The 20584-nt window shown below is 45.8% G+C and overlaps 1 protein-coding gene and 1 long non-coding RNA gene across 4 annotated transcripts in view; both read left to right on the plus strand.

The window, feature by feature from the left end:
- The window catches only part of tara (taranis), a 38078-nt gene extending 18642 nt beyond the window's left edge, over nucleotides 1-19436 (plus strand). For 2 of the 3 annotated variants that reach the window (XM_017154854.3, XM_070217068.1), the window contains exon 2: nucleotides 15835-19436. In XM_017154854.3, coding sequence (XP_017010343.2) covers nucleotides 15835-18555 — 2721 coding nt within the window. In that variant the 3' untranslated portion in view covers nucleotides 18556-19436. Of the gene's footprint in view, nucleotides 1-1185; nucleotides 1708-15834 lie in introns of those variants that run through there. The other variant, XM_017154863.3, reaches the window with a different exon arrangement.
- Nucleotides 13300-14018, plus strand: LOC138913379 (uncharacterized). The gene is made up of 2 exons (XR_011419085.1): nucleotides 13300-13865; nucleotides 13957-14018. It is a non-coding gene; the product is annotated as an uncharacterized lncRNA (long non-coding RNA).
- Nucleotides 19437-20584: the final 1148 nt, after the last annotated feature.

The following is a 20584-nucleotide window of genomic DNA, read 5'->3' on the forward strand; positions in this document are numbered from 1 at the left end:
GTCGTTGGTGGTATTGGTGTAGACTGTTAGTCAGCGCTTGTGCGGCACAGGGTTGCCATATGGCAGGGAATCTACTGCTTGGCGGGTTGGGAAAACTACTGGGATTCTTGATAGGTAGATCATAAGATCATTATATTCGTTTTTCAGGATACCTAAAAAAAAAGAGCACCATCTAAGTTCTTGTGGATAGCCAAGAATATTGAATAGATTGTAAATATATGTGGATCTTCTCTTTTAATTTGCAATTTTAGAAAACAACAACCTTAAATAAAAATGTTAAATTTGGATTAAATAATGCATTTCTCAGCCATTTACGATTTAAGAGTTTCGTCTTCTACCCGCTATCTATTCCAAAAATATTTTCAAAAACAAATTATTTTTATACCCATAATGAAAATAACAACATAATAAACAAATATAAATTTACTTTCAATGACTAAGGATGAACACTGGTAGATTGTATTGCTATCAATACTTATGAATAAGCATGAATTATAAATTTGTATTGCCGCTCTATAAATTCTTGGAATATGAGAAAGTATACTGCAAGTATACTTTGAGAAATTATAAAGTGTAGGCTTTAAGTACAATCATACAAATAAAATAACCCCCTTTCGATACCACCACTTTTCAAAACTCAATTGATCGCTTTCTGAAATGTCAAAAACCCAATCGACTTTCAAATCGAGCCGGAAACTCTGGCAACGCTGCGTGTATCTTTTGAATACCCGCTCCCACAATCGAACCGAACGAACCGGCGGGCCAAAGCGCCTGGTTTGGTTTGCTTTGGGTTTGCACAACGTTTCGCTTCGCTGTTCGTAGTTCGTTATTCCGTAGTTCGTTATTTCGTTGTTGGGATTTCTGCCTTGCGTCGCTGTGTGCTGGGCTAAAAACTGGTGGCTGGCAACGCCGCTCGGCCTCACACACAGCTGGCAATGCCCCTGTATTGTATTGTGTGCTGTGTGCTCTCCTCTCCCCGCTCTCTCCTCTCACCCCCGCGGCTCTCCAAAAACTCGTTCAGTTTCAATGCTTTTACATAAGTGCGCGTCGTGGAAGAGAGACAGCGGCATAACCGCTCTCGCTCGCACTCGCACTGGCAGGCGGACGTTGCTTGTACAGGGGTGCATTTACTTGCGCTGGTGTGCGTGCCTGGCGTTTGGCTGCCTGCTGCCTGCTTCTTGAGCGCCGAGCGTTTTATTTGTGATTTTAGCACGGCGCTGCGAGGTCCACGTCGCTCATTCGCTCCGTGCCCGCTAGACAGCTCCAATTCGAAAACGACGTAAACGTTGTTCAGCCCCGTTCGTTCGCCAAGCGCGCGTAATTCAAAGTTATCAATACTCGAAACACTGTTATTCCGGATCGGTCAAAAGTGCAGAAAGCATCGCTTGAAAGTGCATGAAAATATCTTGAAATCAACTGGAAAATATTATATTCGAAATAGTGAACAAAACAAGAGTTCGATCTGCCATGTCGTCCAAGTTCTGTGATGCCGCTCTGGGTCGCTCCTACGCCTGCTCGTCCCGCTTCCCTTCGGGACACCTGCTGGCCGCCCTCTGATCCGCCCAGGACCACGCCCACTGACTGACAGGGATCGTACCGCCCTGAACACACAAAAACTCCAAAGCGTTACCTTTTTTTTCGTTTTCCATCTATTTGGATATAAACGTTGTGAAACTGAGAACGGCCCAGCCGAAAATGTGCACTGAGGTGAGTGTCTCGAAAGTCCTTTCAAGATTGGGTTCTGAACTATCTATAAGAAAATTGGGGTCTAAGGGGATTTTACAGAGAGAAAACATAATTTTGCTAGTTTCAGTGATCATATCTTGAGATAGTAAAAAAGAGTTAAAGAATCTTAAAGTGTACTGGTATTATAAATTGAACATGAACATATTCAATATATCATTTCACAAACAGTTTCTAAATTTAAATAAAAGACTAATATTTTCGGGAATTCCCGGTTAGGAGTTCAAGTGAGATTAGAGCGTACTGCTCAAGTTCCGAGTAATTTCAATTCCTCAAACCGACTTATCAGCGACTTCAACTTGCCGCAAGTTCAGCAGTTCGTCTTTGGATTGATAAGGCGCGTTTGAGGTTGCGCCTCCGCCAATTGGGGAATAGGAATCTCTCAGGTGGCATACCGCACCTGCAATGCCGCCTTGCGAAATGCGCGTAGCTTCAACATGTGGTTTCCCACCAGCTTATTGGCAAATGCGTGGGCGGGTTGTGTTTGCCTCCTAAGTGGGTGGTGGATGTGGTGCTCTGGGCATGACATGCAAACTTAGTTGGGAGGATATTGCGAGTCGAGGAATAGGTAGGGGTTATCAACAACAAAGGAACATGGCAGCGAACCCAAGAACAGCAACAAAGCCCGCTCTCGGTGGCTGCTGCCATTCAGCAATGTAAACAATGCACAAGTTGCACGTGCAGCCAGCAGGCTGGCCAGTGCCCCCTAGAACCCCCAAAACCCCCTGCCGAAACACAGTAAGAAATGAGGTAGCTTAAGTGGTGTCTAGTCGAAACCATTAATGTAAAGACGACATGAAATGATATAATTTACCATGTTAACTTTCTATTACCATGTCTTTTCTTTTAAAGATTTTTTAGTCTAAGGATCTATATTTGTTAACTGTATCTTAGGCACACAAAGCCAATTTCACATTAATACAACATCTTGTTATTTCCATACCTACTTCTAAAATATCAACAAACTGTAGTGACTATCATTGGTAAACATGTTTACTAGACTAAAACAAGAGTTGTGTTTTTTTGATACTCGGTAATTTGTGGGGTTCCCCGTATCTTGGTGCAAACACTTGCCTGCTTTTCAGTGCAGTAATAACAGTCTGAGCTGCTGGCTGTCGGCTGTCCTTCTCCCTCGCACTTTGTGACCAGGCCAGGCATCATGCAGCGCCATCTATTGGCACACATTCGCACAATATGCTAAATAGCCGCTGCCAGCGTAGCAGTCGGCGTCAACGTCTCAGTCGCGTCGCTGTCGCCGGCTAAGCCGCTGCGCTACGTCGTCTAATGCAACGCAACAATTGGACAGCAGCAGCAGCAGCAAAAGCGGCGGCAGCAGACAGCTGACTTTTGGGGCCGTTTAATTAATTACATGCAAACGCTCTTTTTCGGCTCTCCCTCATGCTCGCTCTCTCTGCCCGCCCTCTCTACTCCCCTTCATCATCTCCTCCTTCTCGTACTCCCCCGCAGAAAACAGCAACAAACTTTTCGGCGTCGCCGTCAGCGTCATTGCTCTGTTTACGTTTTCTCTTTCGTTTGGCGGCAGCGGAGCAGCTCGTATTAATTTCTTAGTTCTTTCGACAGTAAAGAAAAGTTTTACAATGCGTTTGGGTCATGGGAAATTTGCCGGGCAGTTGGTGGAACCAAAATAGAAACTGTAAAATATGTTATCTCTCGAATAGGTGGATTGTGTGTTCAGGTTTGCAAGATCTTAATTTTATAAGTGTGTTGTGAGGTAGTTTTGGATATCGTATAAAGTCAAAAACTATTCAGATCAATGGGGTAGAGTCTTTTTCGGTCGGAATACTATTACAAGCACCTATATAAACCTCTTCCCCAAATAAAGTAGTCCAAGTTTTACCACAATAGCCTCTGTAGAGGGGGAATTATAGGGAGTAGGGAACTCGAAATTAAAAAGTTATAATATTCTCACTTTCTATTGCACTCTATTTAGTAATTATTGACATCATATCTTCTTATCCTATCCGTAACCAATAGAGAGTTCAAATCTTCAAGTGAGGATTTGTAAGACCTCTCTTTCTTCGAGTGCTATTTTGACTTGAGGAAGTTGCAGTTTGAGTGGAAGTATCATTAAGAAAAAAGACCTTGCCTGGCACCTTTCTCTATTGCACAATGATCCATTTTGATAAATGCAACTCACACCTTAACCACCATCGATTGTTTATCTTTTTCCCGAAGCCCGAAGGGCATTTCCCAGTCGTTGCAGTCGTTGATTCTTAGCGCCTTATCTTTATTCCTTTCTTGTTCTGCTTTTTTAATTGTTCTTTATGGTTATGTGCGCTGAATGCTCTTTTTGTTGTTGTTTTCGTTCCTCTTCGTCGTTTCGCCTGCTTGTTTGGGGTTTTTGGGGTGGTGCAAATTCCGGCACGAGACTTAATTCACTTAATTGAGCAGGCAGAGGAGTCGACAGAAGCAGAGACTGCGACTGAGGCAGAGACTGCGGCAGAGACAGAGGGGCAGAGCCACTGGCCGCGTGGCCTGGCAAATATAATAGTTTGGAGTTGGCGCCGGACCGGCATGGCACGGGATACATGGGCCGCCTTTGGTGATTTTACTTTCAGATACATTAACACAAGTGCGCTGAAATGCGCGCGCCTTTTGAGTTATTGGTAGCAGAGGCAGTAGCATCGACGTCGGCAGCGCAGCCTCCTCCTTGGTTGCCCATTTTCTTTGGCTCTTCGATTTTATGAATGAAAATCGCGACTTGGTTGGTTTGGTTTTGGTTACGCTTTGGTTGCATATACCATATAGCCGCTGCTATATTTGCATGAGTGTGTGCGTGTGCCTGTTTGTGAGCAAACGAAGGATACGCACACACATGTGTCTGGATGTCTGGGGCAGCCATAAAATAAATGCCTTCAGGGGGCTTAAACCCCGCTACCGAGAAGAGGGTGTACGTATGTATTAATACCATTATCCTTGGATGCCCGGGCTCCCTTAATTTGCCCTCGCATCTTAACTTGTTGCCGGCTCCTTGGGTCAAGTGCAACACGAAAACGCAAATTGCTCAATGAAGAATGTATAATCAAATAAAAAAGAAGAAAAAAGGAAGAGGAGTTGGTATTTCTTTTCATTTTTCCTTCGTTTGTTGTGGTGCCTGTCTTCTAAAAATGTAAACAAAAGACTGCTAAGGAAACGGGGAAAGAGTGCTGGCACCACGTCGCATGAGCAATTTGGGTCCCAGTCACGACTTTTGTCATCCCGCAGGTGAAACAAAAAAGAATTCCAACCAAGGCTAAAGAGTTCGTAGATGGTGACTTGCCTGAATGGAATAGGTTTTTAGAGGTCTAAGCTAGCTCGTATTAGCCTTAACATAGCTGATCATTAAGAGTTTATCCCACAAACGTAACCTTATTTCTTAGCCTCCAATGAGATATACTTTGAACTGTTGCCAATTGCTTTATCATTGAACTTTTCTAATATCTAATATAGGTAGTTCCTCCACCCATCAATTAACACTACAGTTGTTGTATTAGCCACAATACCCCATATAACCGAGCCCCCTGTTAATGACTTTCGATTGGCCGAGGGTTAAGTTCAGAGCCCAAGATAAGAGGCTATCGTAAGCGGTGGGTTCAACAAACCTCAAGTTGGCTAGTTAAGGGATTTGAAGGTACATAGATCGCTATAGCGCGATTTCAGAACTTGTGCTTATCGCTGATGACATTGCCAACAGCTGTTTTGACCACAACAGAGAGCGTGGCAAGTTGTCCATATAGCATTTAGCTCTCGCTCTGCCTCTTTGGGGTCCCCTGTTGACCGATTGAAAGATTTGCTCGCACACATAGCTTATATGGCAACGCGGTCTTGACTTGACTTGGCTTGGCTTGGCTTAATGTATGCCCACACATCCACGGGCAACATACAAAGACAGCTGGCAGCGGCGAGTTGTGGCACGAAATCTTATCAATGAATGCGCATCACTTGCACTTGTTTGCACCACCTAAGGGGGGAGATGAGTATGGCTATATGGCTATATGGCTATGGGTTCGGGGAATTACCGGCTGGCGACGACGTAAATGGTTCGACGATGACGACGACGACGGCCGTGTGATGATGACGTGACTCACAGACGGTCCAGAGAAACAACAACAACTGCATCTACACGTGCAGTTGTCCAACTACCAATGCACTTGCACACGCACACCATTAGCATTATTAAATCGCCAGCCGCAAATTTGCGGTTGCGTCACCTACTTAACACGCGGACCAGGGGACCATGGACCATGGACGATGGCCATCCAGTTGGGAAACTAAGAAGGGTAGTGGAAAGGGGGGGTGAAAGAAATAGAGACAGAGCAGCCTCCGTGAGTTTGCTTAAGGATAACAGCACAACGAGAGCGCCTGCGAAAATTTCCATTAAGCCAAATTAAAGTTATCGTGAGCAGAGCAGCAGCAGAGGCAGCGGCAGAGCAAGGCTAGCTGCCCTCTTGGCACACCACTGTATGGTCCACCCCAATTCACCACCCACCCAAGCACACTGGCAGAAAAATAGTTCTTTTTTGCGCAGGTTGATATCATTAAAAATGACTAAGTTCTGGTTAAAATAACCAAGGGTTAAACATTGCGTTTTAAGTAAAAATATCTTGAAGATGCTTCATCGTTTAGACACAGACCTTATAGACCAAATCTATCTATGCATATTTAAAATCCCGTATGATTTGATTTTCTTCTGTGCACTTTTCTTCGTCCTGCCGCCTCGTCTGTCCTCGCTTCCATTTTCATTTCTCTCATTGCTGTTCTCTCTGACAACCGCCCCCACCACCCACACCCAGCCAAAAAAAAGGGGAAGGTGGTGGAGTGGTTGGAAGCATTCCATCTCTCTTTCTCTCTTCCGGCAACTCTCTTTCTCTTTTACTCAGCCCACGTAGTGGTGTACGTGCAATTGGAAAAGTGGTTTTCATACTAGTGGATGGCCCAAAACCACCACCACCAGCGCCGACAGCAGCGCAGCACCGTCACCGCCACCACCATCAATCCAACATCCACATCCACCCATATAACCCAGCGTATTCCTCGTCCTGTTCGTAGGCTTTATATTATGCCAGAACTTGGGGGGTTAACGGGCGGTGGGTGGTACAGTGGGTGGCATAGCATTTCACCCAATTTCATTATATTTGCCAACGTTTTTAGCTTTTATACGTCACACGGCATATCTCACCACACCCAACACGAGGAGTATTCAGAGTGGGTGGTTTGGGTGGCTGTTATAAAGGGGGATATCGGAGTATGGAGGGTCGTACGATAGAGAAAAGCCGGCTCGACTTTACTGCGCAGGGTCGCCAACTCGACTCGATGAGAGGGGTTAGGATGAGGCGAAGGATATGGAAGGAGGGGTAAGAGAGAAGGGGTGCGAAGTTGGGTGGTTGGGTGGCTGGTACATGGCTGTAGGTGGTTTTCGGCTGCCAGTGCTGCCAACCCATTATTATAAAGAATATAATATTATAATAATGTCAGGCATAAAGTGCCAAAGAGAGAGACGGGAAAACACACACCGAGAGAGAGGGTGGTCCTTGGGTAGAAGAAGAATCACCCAACCCCGTGGGCGCTGATGGAGCTTACACACACACTGCTACACCGAATGCCTGTGTGTATGTGCAAAATAAGGTTATTTTATAAACAGTTCAGGGTGTTATAAGGGGGCGACTGCCACCGGAGGAGGGTTGTCTGTATGTGTGGGCGGTCGTATCGAAGTAGAGCCGGAATCCAGGGAGTACGGGTGGACGGGAGTTGGCGTCATAGTCACGGCTGGGCGCTCGTGGGCGGACATGGGTTAAAGCGGCAAGGCAGCCCTTAAAGAGCGTTAGCCATGGAACCGTTAAATAAAGGACACGCAGATTGTGTTCCGCGATAAGGCCCAAAGTTGAAGATCAACTGAGATAGGAAATGGAGTAATTCCAATGTGAATCATTGTAATCAGGGATTAGTTTGTTCGTTCTTTGATCACTTAAGTGATACTAAGTAAGAAGTCAAATGTAACTTCAAAGATATCAAGTTTTAGAACTGATGATATCTTTTACATGATCGACATAAAGCAAATCCATTTTTAGGATTCTTTGAATACTGATCACTAAATAAAAAATCAAGTCTTTTGTCAATAAATACCTTTTATTATTAATCAGACTAATTGGTATAATATAAATCCCTTAAAAACTATGTCAGCTTTATGAACAATCTTACAAGATTGAATATAAAGTCTCTAGCAGTCTCTGCTACTTCGAAATCTCTCTTCACTTTACGATTGCCTCATGCAATATGCCATAGGAAAATGCCAGGGGCCAACCTTGGTTCGATCCGTTAGCTTTGTGGCGCTGCGCTGGCGAGTTCAAATCCGAAACCGATTCAAACTACGTGAATTTGCGCGCGCTACGCTGCTGCGGCCGTTGTCCGACATCCGACGAATATATCCAACATCCGTTATCCCACCACGCTAGCAAAGCAGCAGCAAAGGCAACAGCAACCTTCGCTAAATCGAGCGTGCGAGGCCGTACTTACCACTCGCCCACCACTCACCACACTACTATAAAGTGGGGGGTTGTGATATGATGATGGGTTTCTGTTTTGGGGTGGGATTCGTCGACGTCCCCTTTGAGATTTTTGCCATTCTAAGCGAAACGCACTAGAAAAACGGTCGCTGTAAGCCTCTTCTTCTTCTGCCTTACTCTCCACCTCTTCTTCTTCCTTAGCTCTTTGAGTGTTTTCGAAACGCAAAAAAAAGAAACAAAAATATTTTCAACAAAAATCGGAACGCAACACTGCCAAGTCAGTCGCCGTCGTCGTCGTTGTTGTTGCCGCCATCATTTATTTTTCGTCGTTTCTTTTTTTTCCTGCTACGTACTACAAAATTAAACTCGAACGAACGAACGACGAACGTTCGCTTGGCTCCGTGCTTTTGGAACGGCAAAAGTTGCGATATTACGTCCCTCGCTATCAACACAGCAACAACAACATCACAGCAAAAGCAGCAACAACAACCAGAGAGACAGCGATGCCAGCTCTTACCCTGTACAGTGTACATGCATATACACGAACAAACGATTTTAATACATGAAATTTTACTGTGCAGTATACATATATACGCATACATACACACAGCACACTGGTTCCATCATCATTATTTACCAGCATTCGCTTTGTTGTTTTACCCTCGCTCGCCTCGCTCTTTTCTCTTTGCCTGCCTGCCTTCGCCTCTCTTTCCCTCCCCTTCCCCGTTGCAGCGGCCCACACTTTATTTTTAACTGTGCGACTGTACTTCGTGTGTCGGTCGTTCGGCTCTGCTCTCTCGCTCATACCTACATACTGAAACGAGCGAACGAACGACCGTCGTCTGTATGTAAGCGGTGAGTCGAGTCAGCAACATTGGATGTAGATGTGGATGTACATTTGTATGCACGGGATGTGGATGTGGAGTGGAGTCTTTGTTGGTTGGGGCTGTGTGTATATTTCGGTATATACATACATATATACCGACAGTTTTTTCCATGGTATTTTTCTTTTTTTTTTTTGTAATTTTGTGTTTACCAAGCGGCTTGGTGAATGTACGTACGTACGCCTTGATAGCTGCTGTGCTGTGCTGTTGTTGTTGCCTCGTACACTGCGCGACGTGCAATTTGCGCAGTGTGCTGTCGCTCCGACAATTGTTAACGGCAATTGTTGTTGGTCGGCTCGTTTGGCTGTAGCTGTAGCCCTGGTTTCGATTCGGAGCCAGCGATTAGCGCACTTGACGCAATGCCCTGGCTTAACTCTCTTTGGGCCTCGCTCTCTGCGCTCTCGTTCTCTTGTCTTATCAGCTGGCCTGCTGGGTGATAACAGGCCGTACGGCAGAAATTTAGCATGCAGATCGATGATCATCGGTTATCTGCCCGGTCGGTTGTCAGTTGGGAGGTAAATTGGGAACGAGTATAGTTCCGGGAAACCATCCCCAAGGGGATCCCCATTGAAGGTACAAGGTTATGCAGTGAGATAGTAACAGATATCGTAGGATCGGTGATCGAAAAGGTGGGAAGGAAAGATCTTCTATTATCTTAGAATGAGGTATAATTGTTTCAAACAACTTTAAGTTAGATCCCAACAAAATGTATTATAACTAAAGGTTTCATAAAACGCAGATCAAAATAGTTAAGCTACAAAATAGCATAGTATTGATCATAACTTCTAAAATAGATTAACTATTCCAAAAAGGAAAGCCGTACTATTTCTTATGTTCCTGCACACTTAAGTTCCCATCATCATATAGACCATACCTAAATGATTTCTTATTAGCTGAGCCCATCAATCGAATCGACCAACAGGTTGATTTCCTGGCAATTGCTTTCCCATTTCAATCACAGTCGAATTCGTCCTTACAGTCTCGACAGTCGCAATGTCATATTGATGGATCGCTTGGGTTGGTCAGGTAGTAGAAAGTGAGTGCTGTGCTGCAATCCTAGAAAAACTCAGAAACCGAACCCGAACCCACTGGCGTGTCTAATGCGCTGCATCCTTTTCGGGGATTACGGTCCTCTACCAACTTAGGTAGAAATGTTTCGAGCTAGCGACCCTTGGGCGGCTTACAATGGGATGGATGAGGATGGGATGATATGGGTTGCTTTTGGTATTGGGATTTGTGAGGGTCTCGACTCACGTTTCACGAAATGCCGTGTTCTGCAAACAGCTGAGTTGCCGCGAGTTCAAGGAGGAGAGGTTGGGAGGTATGTGTGGTTCATTGACCAAAAGTCACCATTCTTAACCGAGGGGGGAATCTCCCCACCACTTGACTGCTCCCCTCATGTGGGTAATGTATGCTGTTATGCTGTCAGCTGTTCCCCCATTTCGCAAAAGGCACACACAGCACACACGTACGCAAAGTGGGAAGAGCGAGAGATGCCTTGCAAATTTTCAATGTCACCAATTGCGATGCCAACTTCGCTGTCGACGTCGCTGCTTATAAATCTTCGACATGAAGCGCAACAAAAAGCCGCAAAAAGGAAAAGCGAAAAAAAAACACAGAAACAGCAAAGCGGCGCGCATTGAAAATTGCTCTAATTCGCCAAAAACAGCTGATTTGGTCGACGACGACGACGGTGGCGGCTTCCTGCCTCTTTGCTGCCTCTCTGCTGCTGCTGCTGCTGCCAATCGACGGCCCCACATCGACGACACGGGGACTCTCGGACTCGGACTCGAAACTCGGAATCGAAAACGGAATCGGAATCGGGGGTTTTGTGTCTGTCAGTCGTGCGGCGAACTCCGTGGTGCGGCAACATGAAATGGCCGACGCAAAATATGCGCACATCAAAAAAGTCTGCCTCATACGAAGTAGCCCACTTACCATACCCCACCCACAAAGAGCATAGCCAATCCATGGTCTTAGCATAACCTTGCTCTGTCATTTGGTACACAGTCTTGTAAATAACCCTTACTATAATAACTTAAAATTATGTATGAAAATAGTACAATTTTTGGGAAATATCACTATCTCCACTATTTTCTTAAACTTTCAAATCATTTCTAACACTAAGATATTAACTTGGTGGATTGTATTAACCATTTTAAAACCAATCCTAAAAGTAATGATACTAAAAACTGTCAAGATTAAATGATATATATTTTTCCATTCATAAAATATTACAGCACATTTTTCTAAAACTCAAATCTTACCAATGCCAAATAGCTATAGCTTGAGTTAGGGAAGTTCAAATAGTAGTGAGAAAGCCGGGCTCGGAAATCTTTCCGTTCCCAGATCGTCATGTGCCGCTATAAGCAAATAGCTCGCCCCGCTCTGTTATTGTTGTTGTGGGTGTTTGCATTCAAAGTTTTCACCCATGAGGGAGGGAAAAATAACTAAGCCAGCATGGGAAACTCCGAGAGACGACAAGCCACCATATCAACGGCGTCATCTCGAGCTTCTTCCCAGCCCATCCAATCCAAAACACCAACTAAGAAACGAAACTAAGAGAGCGCACAAGAAAGAAAGAAGAGTGGGAGAGAGCGGGTGGTGCGTCTTCTTCATCGTCTTCAATTCAATTCATTTTTATTATGATGAGCAGAAGACCGCTTCTTCTTCTTCTTCTTATTCAACTCCGTTGAACTCCGGCTTGCTGGTAATTTTTTTTATTATGCCTCATCGTCTTCTTCTTCTTCTACTTCGGGCCGCGCGCTCTTTTTTATGTTTCCAAAGTTTCTTCTTCCTCTTTCGGCTCGTACACTTAAATTGCTTTGGCGGAGATCGCGGCTTAAAACCCAAGCTAAAACCCAAACCCAAGCTCGAAAACCGAAACTCGGCTTTTTTGCTTCTACTTGTTATTTTTTCCTCTTTTTTTTTCTTTTTCTTGACTGCCTGGCTCGTTTTAGCTGCTATCGCACGTTGTGTTGTGCGCCCCAGCCGAAGAATTCAAAGTGGGGCCCCCAGACCAGAGTAGACCCGCTCCGACCGGAGTGGATCGAGTCAGAGCCAGAGTTTCAGAGCCCCAGAGTTTATAGCCAGAGTCACTGGAGGTAGCTGAAAAGACAACGACAACGGCAACGGCGACCGACTTAAATGCTTGGAAACCGACTCTCGAGCGGGTACAGTGGAGTGGAAAGGGGTTTTATTATGGGTTCGGAAGTAGGGTTTCTATAGGTTTAGAAAACCATATAAAGTTATACGAAAAAAGGTTTTTTGGATATGATATAAAAATATTGTTTAAATGATCTATCAAAAATTGAATTTTTTATTTAAATTTCGAATTTATTTTAGAGCTTTATAAGTGAAAGAATCTCTTAAAGACATTTTCGAAATAAATCATCTAGTATTTAAAAGATCAAATAATCTATTGAAAATTGTAAAATTTTCTTAACAATTGAAATTTTTTTTATTTTTTTTGTAAATGGTTTATCAAGCTTAATTCTTTGTTTTTATGCAGTCTTTTATAAATCGTATAGAGATGATTAGGTCTGATCTAATGATATAATAATGGATTTCTTTAGTACGTATTAAACCTTTACTGTGGCTAAAAAACTTGGAAACCATTTGAAGTTCAGTTTAGACCCACGGTGCCGTTGCCGTTGTCCCGGGCCCTGGCTCTTAGCTCTTGGCTCTGGCTTTCGGGCAAACATTTCGTTTCGAGTTGCTATATTGCTGTTGCTGCTGTTGTTGCTGTTGCTGCTGACGATGACTGGCTCCGGCTCTCAGGTTGGGTTGGTTTCTGTTCGCTGGCTGCCTGGCTGCTTTGGCTGCTTGGTTGGCTCATAACCTGAAACTTGAATATTGTGGAATTTGAAGGTAGCGACGATGTTGCTGTTGTTTGTCGTTGTTGTTGTTACTGCAGCGACAGCAACAGCAACTGCAGCGACGACGACGACGCTGCGTGCGAAGCTTTAGACTCGGGCCGTCAATTTGGAGCCAGTCGGAGCCGGAGACCCACGCCCCTCGCTCCGCGAATCTCCTCCTGCTTTTCAGTTTTAAGTTTTCAGTCCGCTGCCAGTGCCAGCTGAAACGAGTTGCTGGCGAAGCGTAAAATGCTGCTGTTGCTGTTGCTGCTGTAGATGTTGCTGTTGCTGGTGGGTAAAAAGCAACGAACGCTTGACGGGGGACTGGCTTTTGTGTGTTGCCTGGTTGCTGTTGCCGTTGCCGCTTGAAACTGCCAGAGTGATGTTGGTGTGGCAATAAAATTCAACTTCCAGCAACATTGCCAGCGAACGCAGCTCGAAAATCATCATCATCAGGCAGTCCCAAGATGATGGCCAGCATTGTATAAATGTTGTTGTAGCTCTTGTTGTTGCGGCTTATAATGATGGCCACCATTTCTCCATTCGAACGAAAATTAGCGTAGAAAGTTTTCTTTTATTTTTGTTTTTTGTTGATGTTCGTATTTCGGTTTTCCCGTTGCGAAGCTCAGCTGATGCGATTTAATTTCAGATTTCAGAAAGGGGCAGGGTTGGGGGTGTAAAGCTTTTAGCTGATTGGTTTTTTAGCGCAGCTTTTAAGCGCACACGGCGTATGCGCAACGAGCTTCGCTCGCATTACACATACGACCAGTTGTCAACAGAACAATGAGCAATGAGTGAGTGAGCTCGGTGCGCCGCCTCGCCTTTAAAGCGACGATGATGATAAGAATGAGTCAGTCGAGGAGAAGGAATGGCAATGGGTATGGAATGGAAGCCCAGCAATAATTCCAAGAAGGGAACTTCACTCGTTTTGGTCTTTCTTTCGGTTCGACGACGGTTCGTTCCCAAAAGGGCGAATCATCCGGAGTACGGACGACGGCCGGGCCAGGCCAGCATGTCTAGACTCGCTCCAGCCCCTATACCAAAAATAACACCGAAAATACAGCTGCAGACGCGAACGAGAAGCGAAACGAGGGATGAAATGCGATGATGAGACATGCGGCAGTGGCAAAGAGGCAGACAGGCAAACAAGGGAAATAAGGAAGGGGAAAGGGGCAGGGGTCCGGGGTAGGAAAAATGCGAAACACATGCGACTCAGCGACGACGACGACCGACCTCGATGACGATAACATACAGCGCACTGAAAACGAAACGAAAAACTCACCCTCGGGTTCGGGTTCTCGTATTATATTCCCCCAATGCTAAAGGCAACTGCAACACCAACGGCAGCAGCAGCAACATCACAGCAGCAACATCAGTGTAGCAGCAGCTCTGGCAAATATGCGAGCATATGGCAACCCTTATGGATATCTGGCAAATGGATATGACAAAGGCCGTTCTTCGGCCCACGGACGTACGCACAGATGTTCAAAACTCAATGGGGAAAGTAGCGCAGCGAAGGGCACTGAATTTTTTTTTTTATTGGGTAGAGTGCCGGCAATTGAAGGGTGGCAACTCTTAAATGAAAAGGGAGATTTCGGCGAGATGGGAGTTGTGAAAATCCCCAGCATGATTCAGCGATCGATAGATATACTTTTAAGCCGAGGGATGATGACAGATTTCGGGATATAAAACTTAATAAAGCTCAATTTTCATCTTGATGACAGATCATTTGTATAGTAAATGCAATTTTGTATGACTTGGGTAATATATTTTAATAAAATGTTGTATATAAACATTTTTAAAGAATTTTAAAATTATGAATTTTATTATAAGACATATTTCTTTATAAGGTTTATTATTGTCTTTTAAATAAATACCTTAAACATTATTATTACTCTGCCATGTTTTTATTACGGATAGAAGAGCCTTCCGGGAAATTCTTCCCTGGCATTGTTCCGTTCCAGAGTGTTGATCCAAAATCATGGCTGGAGCAGAACTCGAAAGACTTAAAAATAGTTTCGAAAAAAGAGAAACGGAGAAAAGTCGCACAACAAATGTGGAATGGCGGAAGTTGATGGTGGGAAAGAAGCAGCGGCTAAAGAAGAGCATTCAGAATGGGAAGACTACGGCAATCGTGGCAGCCCACACAATTCTCGGGGTTCCGCCCTCTCTTTTTCCGTCTCTGTGCGTTTTATTTTAAGAAGATTTCGAGCAACGTCGATGAGCAATGCCAGCCAGCAGTCGAGAGGGGGAGGGGCAGGGGGTGGAGGGGTGGAGAGTGGGTGGCTGGGGGTGGAGGGTGGCTGACTGACTGACGGGCAGACAGCCTCGACTTGGCCTGCTGGCTTGACGGTTCTTGTTTTTGTTGTTGCCTGGCATTTTCCATTTCATTTTCATGGCTCGAGTGGGTGGAAGTGGGTGGGTGGGTGTTACGACGAGGGTGGTTGAGGGGAGGGTGGGCCAAAGAGGGGGAGTTCAAGTCCCTGCCTGACTTCCATTTTCTTGATAAGTTTTTAGCTCTGGCTGTGTGTCCTTTGTTGGCTCGTGCGAACCGTGAGGAAATTTATGATGCACAGAGGGAAAATACACCCAAATTGAAATCAATGAATCCAAAATAAATTATTTAAGAGCGATATAAAGATTAAACAGAATTTCGGTTTTTGTTTTTAGATTTTTAGGTCAAGCCGTTTTGGCTGCGGTTTCAACTTGCCGTTTTTTATGGTCACTATTCTATAGCAATAGATTAAGTTTTTCTCTCTGTATTTACACCCAACTCCTCTTGCAACTTTCTTTACCTTTTTTGGCGGCAAATCACTAAATGTATTCTCTCTCTCCCCTGTTTTACAGGTGAATTCCGCGATGGGTCTTCAAGCAACAGCCGCCACCAAGCGGAAGCATGAGCTGACCTTCGATAGCAAGGATGCCAACACCACCTACACGGGCAACTGTGCCCCGCCCCCCATCAAGGCCAACAAGTGGGCCATTAGCAACAACAACTACCTGGAATCGCTCGAGGAGCAGCAGCAGCAATCGCAGCAGCAGCAGCAATCGGAGCCAGCTGTCGAGTCCAACAACAACCATATTGTGCTGGAGTCATCCACCATGGATTTGGATGCGATGAAGCCCACAACGGAGCCAAGTATTAGCAATGGTCATGAAGTTACTACCGCAGCGGTGGTTGCCTCGCTGAAGAGTCAAGCGGAGGTGCCACTGCCGCCGACGGCGAGTGCGGCGATACCGGAGGATAGTATCGCCCGGCTGGAGGTGGTCACCTCGGCCGTTCCCTGTGAGCCCTGGACAACTGCGGGTTCAGCGACTCCCTCCACACCCTCGGTGGTGTCCGCTGAACCCGTGGACTGCATCTCCAAGCTGCAAGCGGTGGCGGTGCCCAGTGATCCTTGGGGCTGCATTGCCACCCGCTCCACGCTAGCCACCACTCTGCTGAGTGCCGATGAGCTGGACGACGATGATGATGACTTCGAGGACGACTACGAGGAGGAGGAGAGCATCATACCCACCTACTGTCCCATGCGCTATCATCCCTTTGTGTCGCATCCGCACAACCATCCGCTGGTGCCGCATCCCCACCAGCAGCAGCAACAGCAACAGCAGCAGCAACTCTCCCAGCAGCAACCACATCCCCAGCAGCAGCAGCAGCAACTCGCTCAGCAGCAGCAGAGGAGCTATGCCCCTGGATATGGCAGCAGGCAGCCCAACTACTACTCGGAGCCATTCCCCCAGCAGAATTGCTCGCGAACCGGAGGACCGCAGCACATGACGCAGCAATCTCCGCCAGCGCCGCAGCAGGCGAGGGGTTTTGCTCCTCCTCAATGGGCGACGTCCAACGGAAGTGCCGCGAATCCCGCAGTGGGAGGAGCCCAGCAGTTCTACGAGGCCACCAACGGAGGAGGAGGAGCCTATGCCCCACCAGCGGCGCCTCAACAAACCATTCGCTGTGCGGAGAATGGCAAATCCTATCTGGATCTGGGTTGCAGTAGTGGTGCAGCATCCGCTGGAGGTGGCTCCCCCATTAGTCCGCCACCCTCCTCGCCGCCCGTCGTTCCCTTCGCCGGTTTGCCACTGCATGGCCTGCCCCTCAAGCGCTGCTGTGATGGACGCCCCGGTGGCTGGTGCAGTGCCAACCGGAGCTGCTACAAGGACACCCGGCTGAAGATACGCAATCTGTCCATGTTTAAGCTCTCCCGTTTTAGGCAGGTTTCGGAGCAGTCGCTCTACCGCTCGGTGCTCATTTGCAATACCCTGAAGCGCATCGATCGCGAGATCGAGGCGGAGGCCAAGGAGCTGCACCAGGCGGCGCAGCAGCATCACCAGCAGGCGGCGGCGGCAGCAGCAGCAGCGGCAGCGGCGGCGGCACAAGCGGCGCAATACCATCCAGCCTATCAGCAATCTCCGCCAGCGCCACTGCATCCGCATCCCCAGCAGCAGCAGCAGCAGCAGTTGGACTATGCGCCTGTGCTGAACTGTGCCCGCTTGGCCAACATGGATCACTACCAGCAACTGAGTTTCCAGCCACAACAGCAGCAGCAGCAGCAGCAGCAGTACCACGAGCGACTGGAGAGCCAGCCTACAGCAGCCTACAGGGGAGTGGGCTTTGCCACGCAGCAGCCCAGCAACTGTGATACTTCGAGCAGCAATACCAGCGGCAACAGCAGCAACAACTCCGCGGCGACAGCAGCAACAACGGCGAGCGGCAGCAGCAGTTTGCATCCCTACGATCACTATCCCTTTCGGGAGTCGCAGTCGGGTCGTGCCACGCCCTTTCCCGCCTGCCCCACCACCACAGCAGCAGCAGCAGCGGCAGCTTCTTCGGCAGCAGCAGCAGCAGCAACAACCAGCAACAGTTCCCCCGCCAGCAGCAGTAGCAGTATAAACACCACTGCTTCAACGGTGATGAGCAGCAGTAGTAGTAGTGGTAACTCATCGAGCACCGCAGCTACCCCTCCAATTGCCCCAAGTGGCAGCAACAACTGCGATACCAGCGACTCCGGCTATGCGGACGACGACTCCACCCGTTCGATCAACTGGAGTTCGGTGCTCAGCCTGAGTTCGCAATCGGCGCTGGATCCGCTGAACAACAATGATCTATTTAGCATATTACCAGCGGCGGCAACACCTACAGCTGTGCCCGTTTCAGTGCCAGCAGCGGCCAGCAGTTCCAGTTCATCCTCGAGCTCAACGCTGGCCTTCAGCGGCAGCTTCACCACCGTTCAGGCAAGCAGCGGGAGTAGTAGTTCCTGTGGCAGCAGCAGCAGCTCCACCACCGCCACCTTTACCACCCTCTCGACCATCTCCTCGGCCACCCACTCGCTGACCTCGTCGTATGTGAGCAGCATTAGCTCGAATGTTTCGGCGGCGGCGAATACCTGGGAGTACGGATTCCTGGACATGGAGTTCGGCTTGGGTTCGGAGTTCACCGAGCTAGTGCCCAGCTGTAAGCTCAGCTCGGAGGATCTGTTCAAGAGCGGTCTGGGTGGCCAGGTGGTGGCCGCCTCCCGGCTCCATGACAACGAGCTGGAGCAGCCCGCCCACATCATGGTCGGCAGTTAGTATCAGTTGTAGAGGACGACGACGAGGACGACGTGCTGGTCGCGTCGCCTGCTGGCGCCCACTAGCAATTCCAAGCAGTATTGAAATGAAAACGATGTTACGGGGAAGGGAATTTAACGGACGGGGGGGTTCTTAAATGCTAAATATGCTCAGGTTGTGAACGTGCATGAATATATTTTATATCCCAAAAAACCAACTCCCCCCCCCCCCTCTTAAAGTCCCTTTCCTCACATCACAAGCAATCGGAGGACACAGAAATTATAAAATTGCAATCTATAAACAAGAAATTCGTAACTAAGTGAGAGAATCGATGAAAGAACAATGATTATGACAAATGAGCAAGCAAAACTATTAGCAAATTTTTGATAAGTGTAAATATTGTTAGTCTTAAGGCAGAGCAGCGAACATCTAGCCAAGTAAGTTTGAAACGGAAGCAAAAACAAAAAATTCTATATATTAGCGTAACTTTAGCTTTGTTAGTTGCAATTGTTGCAGTTTTTCGATTCAACAAACACACGAGATCAAGCAGAAAACAACAACAACAACAGCGTCAGAATGAACAACAAAAGGCCGTTCAAACTAAACACAGAACACCAGAGATCAATTAACAAAATTTACGTTTTGGCCTAAAGACGATGATGCAGCATTCGGCAGCAAGACAAAATTGAGATGAGAAATCGAAAAACGTTTACTATATTACTAGCCATAAGTATTATTATTTATATACAAAAACCGCAGAAAACAACAAACAAACAAAAGAACAACTTAAAACAAAGTTTTATAAAAGAAAAAACAAAGAAAAAACCACAAAAAGAACAAAAAAAATTTAAAATGCAAGCAAATATAAAGAATTTGTTAAAAAAAATTACAATCACTTTTGAATATTTTTGGGCTGTGTGGGATTTTTTTTTTCAGCGGGATCAAAAAGTTGTTTTTTATGATCGACAGCGAAGAGAGAAACAACTTATTATGTTAAAAAAAAGTTACAAGTTCAAAAAGAGCTATAAACAAGAAAGGAAGCTAGCTTCGGCAAGCCGAAGCTTATATACCCTTGCAGATCATTCTATTAATTTACAAATCACAAAAATGTTAAATTTCTTATTATTTCACATTAATTTTTCGATCGTTTCTATCACAGCTATATGATATAGTAGTTCGATTTTTTAAAAATTAAAATCGAAATTCGGAAATATTTCAAAATAGTCATATCCCAGAGTAGAAGGGAATGTAATAAAAACCAACAAAGATATAATTTTTTTCCCATTAATTTCCATTTAATTTTTCGACCGTTCCTATGGCAGCTATATGATATAGTGATCCGATCTAAAAAACAAAAAAGCCGAAATTCAGAAATATATAAAAAAAAATATATAAAAGGTAAAATTTCAAAAAACACCGGAGCTAGAATTTTTTTACGTTTTTTTTTTGATCCTTCCTATGGGAGCTATAAGATATAGTTGTCCGATCCGGTTGGTTCCGACATATATACTACCTGCAATAGAAATACGACTTTTACGAAAGTTTCATCCCGATAGCTTTAAAACTGAGAGACTAGTTTGCGTAGAAACGGACGGACAGACGGACAGACGGACGGACAGACGGACATGGCTAGATCGCCTCGTCTAGTGATACTGATCAAGAATATATATACTTTATGGGGTCGGAAACGTCTCCTTCACTGCGTTGCAAACTTCTGACTGAAATCATAATACCCTCTGCAAGGGTATAAATATATATTTTTAAATATTTCCTAATAACTGGCGCCACTTGCGGAAAATACATGAATCGTGTTGGTTTGTGTCTTAGTTTTTGTAACTGGCGCTGCCTGCGGAAAATATAGGAAACACTGTGGTTCGGGTCGCTGTTCAAGTTAGTTCGACTTTTTCCCGTATGTGGCGCTGTGGATTGATTAAATTACTATCCGATGTCCCAACCGCGTAACTTTTTGATGGAAATGTTTTTGAAATAAATTAACCGTTGGGGTACACTTTTGTTGTATTTATTGAAAAGTACAGCAGCAAATTAAAAA

Source organism: Drosophila takahashii, chromosome 3R (assembly GCF_030179915.1).
Source record: "Drosophila takahashii strain IR98-3 E-12201 chromosome 3R, DtakHiC1v2, whole genome shotgun sequence".
Lineage (NCBI taxonomy): Eukaryota > Metazoa > Arthropoda > Insecta > Diptera > Drosophilidae > Drosophila > Drosophila takahashii.